Raw genomic sequence first — 10505 nt, 5'->3', positions numbered from 1 at the left:
GCCTCTGGACTGTGCCATGTACCCTGTTAGCTCCAGGGAGTCATATTCCGCCCTTCCCGCCCCGCTCACTCTCTGGCACCTCACCCCTTTTCTGAGCTCTCTTCCGTTACCCACTTTGAGGGCACCATCTATTTTTAAAAATATATATTTTATTGATTTTTACAGAGAGGAAGGGAGAGGGATAGAGGGTCAGAAACATCAATGGGAGAGAAACATGGATCAGCTGCCTCCTGCACACCTCCTACTGGGGATGTGCCCGCAACCAAAGTACATGCCCTTGACTGGAATCGAACCCGGGACCCTTCAGTCCGCAGGCCAATGTTCTATCCACTGAGCCAAACCAGTTAGGGCCACCATCTATTTCTTATAAAACCAGAAAGATCAGGGTTCAGATCCAGTCCTACCACTTACCAGATGTGTGACCTTGGACACACTAATTAACCTTGCTGAACCTCAGTTTTATTCTCTCTAAAATGGCACAATATCAGTTCTTACCATAGCGGTTGTGAGGATTAAATAAGGTAATTCACGTAAATCCATATAAAGGGCCTATCACGGTGCTGTGCCTGTTGTAGGCATTTACAAATGAATAGTAACCACTTTGATTACTACCGCCCATGCTCCCGTTTCAGGCTGTGCCAGACAGACAGGGGAAGTAAGAGAGAGGAAGTCATGGATCAGGGGCAGGGCCTGGAGACCCCTCAGTGAGGAAGTTTAGGTGAAAGTTTAAGAGGGAGCAATTCGTATGAGCAACTCCTCCTTCTAAAGACCCTGAATCTGCGCAGAGCCCACTGTCCACCTCACAGAGAACTTCTAGAACATGCTCTGCCTGTGGGGTGCAATAGAGGTGTGTAGGAGAAGGAGACCAGGACAATCTGTCACCAGAGAGTGCCCTGGGCCAGCGGCTCACACCCTGCCGTTCTTAAAACCCCTCCCAGCTCCTTAAAGCCTGCACAGCCGGATCCCACGCTGCTTCTCTGTTAGGGGCATCCTTCCCCACAGCCCCTCCTCCTTGCTTCTAGCACAGAGCACCACAAACCTGGGGAATGTCAGCTCTGAAGGGCTCCCCCAGCTATCTGACTTCAGAACAAAGAACAGAGGCGGGCCCCGCCAGTGTCGCTCCGTGGTTGAGCATTGGCCTATGAACCAGGAGGTCACAGTTTGATTCCCATCAGGGCATGTGCCCAGTTTGCAGGCTTGACTCTCCAGTAGGGGGCATGCAGGAGGCAGCTGATCAATGATTCTCATCATTGATGTCTCTCTCTCTCTCTCCTCCTCTCCCTTCCTCTCTAAAATCAATAAAAATACATTAAAAAAATACATTCAAACAAACAACACACACACAAAAAAACAACAACAAAAAAACAAAACAAAACAAAATACCCAGAAGAGAGTAGGAAAGGGAAAACTAACATTCATTGACATCCTAACTCCCAAGTGATAGGGGCTGAGATACAGCAGTAAACAAACAAACAAAGCTTAGTCAAGTCTGGCTGGCGTGCCTCAGTGGTGGAGCATCGACGTATGAACCAGGAGGTCACAGATCAATTTCCGATCAGGGCACACGCTTGGTTTTCGGGCTCAATCCCCAATCCGGGGCATGCAGGAGGCAGCCAATCAATGATTCTCTATCGCCATTGATGTTTCTATCTCTCTCTCCCTTCCTCTCTGAAATCAATAAAAATACATTAAGAAACAAACAAACAAAACAACTTGGTCAAAATCCTAGCCCTCCTGGGCCTTATGTTTAAATGGGACAATGAGACAGACCATTAGTAAGTTATGACCACATTAGGAGGTAACATGAGGGGGACACCGGGAAGGGGTGCTGGAGGTGCGGTCTGAATAGGTGATCAGAGACGGTCTCTCTGAGGAGGTGCCATTCGAGCACAGAGGGCGGGGCTGGGGGAGGGAGCTGCCGGAGGTCCCGAGGGGACAGTCTGGGCAGAGGACGTGCAGTGTGAAGACTGAGCGGAGACGTGCCTGGGCACTGAGGGAGGCAAGGAGAGTGGTGGAGGAGGAGGAGCCGGGAGCAGGCCGGGAGACCTGGCGAGGCCGGGTTCTGCCAGTCCCGGCGGGAACCTTCCCTCTGAGTGGCCTGGAAAGTCGCTGGAGATTGTGAGCAAGAGGTATGGCAACAAGGGACTTACATCCCATCCGGGACTTCATTACTCCGCCAGCGCTGGGACTGTTTCCCAGGGTGCGTGGGAGGGACAGGTGTCAGGGGTTAAGTGATTTGCCCAAGGGAGCAAAGCGCATGTGCAGGGGTCCTGGCATTTGGAGCCAGGTCTGTCTGACTCCACGGTTCTTGCTCCCACTTTGAGCTGCCCTTCCTGCTGTTCTGGCCATCCCCTCCCCTCTGGAAGTACACCTTACCCAGCCCTGGCCTCCTCAACCCCCACCCTCTGCAGCTGGGGACGTGGGCCAGACACCCGGGCCTAAAGAGGAAGGAAAGACGGAACCCCAAGCCCAGGGTTCTCTTACCTGTCACTTCCTTGTCCGTAAAGTCTTCTGGGACAGAGGGGGTGGGCACTGCCAGGCCATGGTTCTCCTGGGCATTCTGAAAGAGAGCGGAGAGATCAGGAACGGGGAGCCGGAGGGGTCATCCTTACCCACGGCTGGGTGAGGGCACGCACGTACTGCTGTGAGGGGTACACTAACGTATACAGGGCTCATTCCAAAAGCGGAATGCTATGATACAGAGAGTTCTGTTATTCACACCAATTGTGGTCTGTAAAGCTGCCTCAAGGAAAATGCAAGGTTAGGTTCCTGCAAACCTTGGCTACAGAGTTTTCATCAATGGATCAATACATAATCTTGCTCTAGGTGGTTTGGCTCAGTGGATAGAGCCTCGGCCTGCAGACCGAAGGGTCCTAGGTTCGATTCCGATCAAGGGCACATGCCCAGGTTGCTGGCTCGATCTCCAGTAGGGGGCATGCAGGAGGCGGACGATCAATGATTCTCTCTCATCATTGATGTTTCTAACTCTCTCTCCCTCTCCCTTCCTCTCTGAAATAATATATATACATATATATGTTTAAAAATACATAACCTTGCTTTATGTGTATTTCTGTTTAAAGACACCTTGTTTAATATGCACTGTTGGCTCACTGACATTGACCTCATGGCCGATACTATAACTCATGATTGAGTGAAGCTGATCTCACACACGTATTTTCTCTCCCGGGTACATCTCAGCCTCCTGCCCTAAGGGGCTTTAGCATTTCAGCACTGCGCCTGGGGCCATCGGAAACAGTGAGATCACCCACAAAAAGCACAAAAATGCAAAAAAGCAGGGCACAAAACAACACAAGGCCTGAACAAGAAGCAGAGTGTCCTCTTGTTCCACCTCGGCTGGGAATGTGTGCATCAGGGGGCTGAAGTTTTTACCCTTCTCTCTCTACACATGACTGGAGCATCTCATTGACTTTGGTGTAGCAAATACCTTTTAGTGGGTAGGTGAGTTTCCAAATATGAAGCCCATAAATGATGAGAATCAACTGTGTATGAATTATGTCAATGAAAAGGAGGCAAAACAGAGCATCCGGGGGATGTCCCTAAGTTCAAAGCGGAACCCCAAGGCCCAGCCTGCTGCTCACTAGTTCTCATCGTGAGCTACAGGAAAGCAAATGAGGGGAGAGAGGCGCGCGGGAGCTCTGACACCCTGCGATGCCCTTCGCACGTCCCTCTGCTTCGCAGGCGATGTGTTTGCACAGCTGGCGGGTTTGTACATACTGTTTTGCATTCCATTTTTCTCTCCAAACACACATTTCCATATGTCAACAAGCCTCACACCTGTCCTTTGAAGAGCAGAGAGCATTTTACGGCAGCTTTGTGGGTCCCCAACAACCTGGCCCCACACTTCCCCGCCAGCTTTTATTTCCCACTCACCTTTCACACCCACCGACAGACCGACCCACTCCCTCCCAACCATCCTTCCAACCCAGAACCTTCCCCGGCCTGGTGTTGGTCAGGCTGTGACCCTCTTCTCCCCCGTTTCTAACAGTAATACCCCTTGCGCTGTGTTCTAAACAGGAGATCCCAGTCACATCAGCTACTCCCTCATGGGCTGATGCTGCTAGCCCTCTGGGCAGACGATATAAGAAGGGTGTTTCAGAAATAGCTACAAGGTCCTGGGTTACGAAGGGTCATCCCCTAATCACTCTTTGGTCTTTTGGGGGCAACAAACACCTTCTTATTCTTTCTTTTTTTATTTTTTAATATATTTTATTGATTGATTTTACCCAGAGAGGGATAGAGAGTTAGAAACGTCAATGAGAGAGAAACATCGACCAGCTGCCGCTTGCACCCCCCACACTGGGGATGTGCCCGCAACCAACGTACGTGCCCTTGACCGGAATCGAACCCGGGATCTTTCGGTCCGCAGGCGGACGCTCTATCCCTGAGCCAAACCGGTTTCAGCAACACCTTCTTATTCTTAACAAATTCTGTGGCTGGAACGGCCTGAAGCCATCATCTCCTTCTGCCCCCACTAATGCCCACAGCCCCCACACACCTGCTCTCAACATCTCTCCACCCCAGTGATTCTGACGGGGGCAGCCGGTCTGTGCACACTCGCATGCATGCACACACACACACACACACACACACACCCCACCGATGTCTAATCGCCTCCTCAAATATGCACACTTCCATTTTGAAGAGACGAAGACCAGGCCTTCAAAGGCCAGGCTATGATTCCTCTTTCGAACATCACTGGAAAATAGAAAGACTTGGGGACCTAGCACAAAATGCATACTTTGGCCCTCGACAGTTTGGTTCAGTGGCTAGAGTGTTGGCCTGCAGGCTGAAGGGTCCTAGGCTCGATTTCGGTCAAGGGCCCATACCGAGGTTGCAGGCTGGACCCCTGGTGCAAGTAAGGACACATGTGGGAGGCAACCAATCGATGTGCTCTCATGTCGCTGTTTCTTTCTCTCTGTCCCCCCCTTCCCCTCTCTCTGAAAAATCAATGGGAAAATATCCTCATTCTCGAGTGAGGATTAACCACAAGAAGAAGAAAACCCATGCTTTGTATTTTGCCCGCAGGGCGACGTCCGATGAGCTGTGGCGAGGCGGGGTGGAGATGGAGATGTTAAACTCTCACTTCTGCACCTACTGTGTGCCGGCACCATCCTGAGCGCTTTACCCATGTCACCTCAACTCCCTTACCAGGGCCAGGGTGCGAACCCAGGCCTCCCAACATCCCTTCGCTACACATCTCCGAGAGCCATTCTCCTCACTCACCAAATTCTCAGGGCCGCTCTGAGAACCAAGTGGGATACTATTCCTGAGCCAGGAGATCGGTGCTCGGTGGAGGTTATGTCACCGGCCCTCCCCCCACAAGGTGAAAACACCGAACAGGCTAGGCTGCCCACAGTCCGGGAAGTGCCTGGGCACCGAGTGCGGAAGTACAGTCACGTCTGGAGGAGGAGGAGGAGGAGGGGAGGAGGAGGAGGAGGAGGGGGAGGAGGAGGAGGAGGAGGAGGAGGAGGAGGAGGAGGAGGAGGAGGAGGAGGAGGAAAACTGCGGATTTATGGGCCGGAGGTGACACTGCTCACCCAGCTCTGATCCTAAGACTCTGGAAGCTCAGGACGCCCAACACCATGTGGCCTGGGAGCAGCAGCCCGGCAGAGCCAGGCTTTGCCAGGCCCCCGCATACAGGGGGTCCCAGGGCGTACCCACCTCCCACTGCCGGGCTTTGGGTGGGGGCAGGTCCCGAAGTCCAGCCGCCTTCTTCCAGGAGCCCCAGGACTGAACTGAACACACACACACACACACACACACACACACACACGCACACGCACACCCACACACCTCCACGCCCCCGCTGGCCCTGCCCGGTCACACTTGCGCCCCACGGGCTCTCGTGGCTCATTTTTGCTGTCCCTACATCCACTCTGTGTATTCAGAGAAGGAAACACAAACTCATTGTAAAGTCAGTCCTAGAAACCAGACCCAGAAGTGCCCTCCCTCAGCTCGCCACAGGGCGGGCAGCTGGCACTGAGCGTGCTGCGCGATGGCGACCCGTCTCCGCGGGCAGAGGCCTGGGTGCTGGGACTCCTGACCTGCCTCCCCGCCTCAGAGAACGGAGGAGAGAAGGGGACTTGGAGGTGACGCCCAGAGGCAATGCATGGAGGACATCAATGGGACCATCAGAGTAACTAAACGTGTCTGAAGGTGTATCCGATAACAGCATCACATCATCATCCAACTCCTGGATGTGAGCGTAGCGCCCCCTGAAGCATTTAAGAGTTAAAGGGGTGTGATGTCTCGACTTAATGGCTCAATGGAAGAAGCACTGTGTGCATGTCAGGTGAGGGAGGGAGCCAGGGGAGCTATTCCTGAAACCTGTCTCACCTTAGGATTAGTTAGAGAGAAAAAGTGACCGAAAGCCACCGAACTGTACATTTAAAAGTGATTAAAATAGTATTACGCTATGTGTATCTTACAATTTCTTAAGTATATTTTTTATTGATTTTTTACAGAGAGGAAAGGAGAGGGATAGAGAGCCAGAAACATCGATGAGAGAGAGACATCAATCAGTTGCCTCCTGCACCCCCCCACTGGGGATGTGCCCTCAACCAAGGTACATGCCCTTGACTGAAATCGAACTTGGGACCCTTCAGTCCACAGGCTGACGCTCTATCCACTGAGCGTCAGTCCACAGGCTGACGCTCTATCCACTGAGCCAAATTGTATCTTACAATTTTTAAAAGGTATTTTTTATTGATTTTTAGAAAGAGGAAGGGAGAGGGAGAAACATTGATGTGAGAGTGAAACACCAATCAGCTGCCTCCTGCACCCTGCTTACTGGGGATCGAGCCTGAAACGCAGGCATGTGCCCTGCCCAGGAATCGAACTGGCAACCTTTCGGTGCAAGAGATGGCGCCCAACCAACTGAACAACACCGGCCAAGGCTGTGTCTTACAATTTTAAAAAGTTAAACAAAACAATGACAAGAATATAGAAAGAGAAAGTGTTGGGTGAGACTCAGAGCTTATCCATCCACTGGTCACCAGCCCCTCCCCTGCCCTTTCTCCCACCCTCTGATGCGCCCAGTCTTAACAACAACAATAATAACACCAGGTGCTCGTCCTGCGTTTTCCATTTCTTAACTCGTTTACTTTTCACAACGACCCAGTGGGACAGGCACTGTTACTTCCACCTCCGTTTTGCAGATGAGGAAACGGGTGCACAGAGAGGGTGGGTGGCTTGCCCAAGGACCCAGAGCCAGCTGTTACATCACTGTCTTTCCAGGCGCCTGGTCATCGCTGGTCCACCCCGCTGGGCTGGGCAGCCTGACGTAATGTCTCTCCCCTCTGTGGTCCTCACCTGTGTGAGGTGAGGCCCACAATCGACATTAGATGCTGGTGTGTGCTAGGCACCCCTCTGAGAACTTCACCTGTAGGAACACAGTTATTCTTCACAGTAACCCTAAGGGTCAGGCCATTGCTTTTGTTTTTTTTAGACGAAGAAAGAGGCACAGAGAGGCTAAGTACACTGCTAGTAAGTGGCAGGGCCAATATTGGAACCTCAGAGTTTGCCCTCCAGCACGGGCTCCAAAATCTTCATCCAGGAAAAATCAAGCTTATGGTGGACGCCTATAGCCTTTGCCACCCCAGCCCAGCCCACCTGTGGGTGGCGGCCGATTCTTGGTACAGGCCTGGCACAGATGGCAGTTCAACAAATGTTTGTTGAGTGAGCAACTTCCCAAATGAGTAGATGAATAATAGAAAGAACACAGGACAGCGAGGAGACAAACTGTGTTCTAGTGCCAGCCCCCCTGCCCCCCCATATTAACTCAGAGCGAAGTCACTTCTCCCTGAGCAGTCTTGCCTCTGCTGTAAACAGGACCGAAGGATCCCTTCAACCACCGTGCTCTGTGAGCCTAGCCACGCGGTCGGCAAACTGCGGCTCATGACCCACATTTTGCTCTTTGGCCCCTTGAGTGTGGCTCTTCCACAAAATACCACGGCCTGGGCGAGTCTATTTTGAAGAAGTGGCGTTAGAAGAAGTTTAAGTTTAAAAATTTGGCCCTCCAAAGAAATTCCAATTGTTGTGCTGTTGCTATCATATTTGGCTCTGCTGACTAATGAATTTGCCGGCCACGGGCCTAGCCCATAGGTGTCCTGCCTGTGACTCAGCTCACGTAGGCCACGTGGGCGGTGCCCGGACCCTCGGGGCCACCCCGTGATGACGGGGTGTTGGGACAGAAACTGCCATTGTCTCCGCATAGTTATTTGCCTCCAGAGAGGGAAAGGGGCAGGTGGGGAAAAGGTCGAGGAAAACTGGGAGGAGGAGTGCCTGAAGCCACAGGGTGAGGCCAGGCAGGCAGGGCTGGGCCTGCGGTCACTTCAGACACGGGTCGCCCACTGCTGCAGGCAGTCCGTGGGTGCGCAGGCTGTGCCCCACCCTGGGCACCCCCACCCTGGGCACCCCCAGCCTGGGCGATGGATGGACCCTGCGCCCTGCAGGGGCCGGCTGCCCCTGCACACACTCAGGGGAGAGACGCGTGTGACCTTTCATCAGAGAGAGGTGCACCCCCTGTGGGCAAGGAAACACCTGAGAACATGCAAATGGGCATCTGAGTGCCTCTGTGGGGCCGGCCCGCCTCTGGCCAGCGGGCAGCCGGCCATGGCCACGCCGCTGCCTGCCCTGCTGCCCCGGCAGGCCTTGCGCAACGCAGGGGCAGAGTCCAGCCCCGGCCCTGCCGGGTGGGGCTCTCACACGAAACCGGGCCTCAGCCCTTCCTCGTCCTGACAACGCCCAGAAGCTAAGGTCCCGGGCCACCGCTCTCACCTCACCCAGGGACTGGAGCCAGCTCCCGGCTCAGCCAGGCAGCCCTTTCACAGCCACCCCGGACGAGTCTTCTGAAAGTTACCCAGCAACGACTCGTTGGGGGACGCTAGGGACAAGGGCGCCATCCCAAGAATATTTATAATTATTTCCTTCTTCATAGTAATCTCTATTTCTACGTACTTAACAATGAACTTCTGTTTCCATCGTAATTAAAAAAAAAACACACACAACACAAAAAAACACCAATACAAATAATAAGTTAAAAAAAAAAAATTCTGGTGATCAAATGGGAAAGAACACAAACTTTGGAGTCAGGCAGGCCAGACTGGCGATCTTACTTTCACTCACTGTCCCGAAGCAGTCGTAGGCAGCATGTGACACGTAGTCAGTGACCAATAAGTGTGCCCCTCGCTTGCCTTCGGGGGCTCAGTGTTTTCATCTGTAAAATGGGGACAATCCCACTTTCCTTGTGTGCTGCCACCCACCTGAAGATGCTGTGGCGTTAGCGTTCAGGAAAGGCCATCTCGCCCTGGCCGGTTTGGCTCAGTCATTAGAGCGTCGGCCTGCGGACTGAGGGGTCCCAGGTGCAACTCTGGCCAAGGGCACGTGCCTGGGTTGCGGGCTCCATCCTCAGCAGGGGGGGCGTGCGGGAGGCAGCCGATCAATGATTCTCTCTCATTATGGATGCTTCTATCTCCCTATCCCTCTCCCTTCCTCTCTGAAATCAATAAAAATATATGGAGGCTCAATGGAGTCCTTGCTCCGGGAAGTGTTTGCCTGGTGGGTCTGAAGAGACGGTCAGGGTCAGGAATCCCCCACTGCCCTTCTGACTACACACGTCTCAGAGCCGAGGAGGAGGAGGAGGAGGAGGAGGAGGAGGAGGAGGAGGAGGAGGAGGAGGGACAGACAGGAAGGAGGAAGGAGGAAGACACTCTTCAGGGTTTAGGGTCAGGGCCCGCTGCTGACACCCTGCTGACAGCGCCCGCCTTGGCCTCCTCATGCGTGGGACACATCCTCATGCCTGGGATTCCTCAGCCTCCAGCCAAACCCCAAGGTGGGTCCCCAGGGCTGGGCTAATGGGCAATACCTGGTTGACCTTGGGCACAGGCCAGCTCTGAGTTAGCCGCACATCGCGGAATGCAAGCCTCCTCACCAGGTTCGTCGCCAGCTCAGCTGGGGCGCCTCAGGGTGGAGTGCGGAGCTGCAGGGGGTGAGGGAGACGACCCTGAGCCAGCCTCAGAGCCGGGCAAGGCTGGGGGCACCGCTGTAGGCTGGAGGAGCAGGGGACCGGACCCCAAAGTGACAGCCACAAGGAACGCCGTCCAGGCACCAGGTCCCGGGCTGGTGAAGCCCAGCCAGGTGTCTCCCTGGCTTTGTGGGCAGGGGAGAGGAGGGTCTGTGTTCCCCATCAAGCGGCTCCTCTGAAACCAGCAGCCAGTGAACTTTCTATAAAAGAGCCAACTGCTGCCGGAACCGGTTTGGCTCAGTGGATAGAGAGTCGGCCTGAGGACTGAAAGGTCCCGGGTTCGATTCCAGTCAAGGGCATGTACTTTGGTTGTGGGCACGTCCCCAGTAGGGGCTGTGCAGGAGGCAACTGATTGATGTTTCCAAATCTTTATCCCTCTCTCTTCCTCCCCTCTTCCTTCCTCTCTGTAAAAAATCAATGAAATACATATTTTTTTTAAAAAAAGAGCCAATTGCTTCAC

At 53.5% G+C, this 10505-nt stretch overlaps 1 protein-coding gene across 1 annotated transcript in view; it reads right to left on the bottom strand.

The window, feature by feature from the left end:
* CUNH6orf132 (chromosome unknown C6orf132 homolog) overlaps window positions 1-10505 on the bottom strand; it is a 33647-nt gene that overhangs the window by 6118 nt on the left and 17024 nt on the right. Inside the window, exon 3 of the mRNA XM_036413702.2 lies at window positions 2485-2560. Coding sequence (XP_036269595.1) covers window positions 2485-2560 — 76 coding nt within the window. The remainder of the gene's footprint in view (window positions 1-2484; window positions 2561-10505) is intronic.

Source organism: Pipistrellus kuhlii, unplaced genomic scaffold (assembly GCF_014108245.1).
Source record: "Pipistrellus kuhlii isolate mPipKuh1 unplaced genomic scaffold, mPipKuh1.p scaffold_m20_p_5, whole genome shotgun sequence".
Classification (NCBI taxonomy): Eukaryota; Metazoa; Chordata; class Mammalia; order Chiroptera; family Vespertilionidae; genus Pipistrellus; species Pipistrellus kuhlii.
Note: the sequence above shows the minus strand (reverse complement) of the source record. Positions and strands in the feature narration are given on the sequence as shown.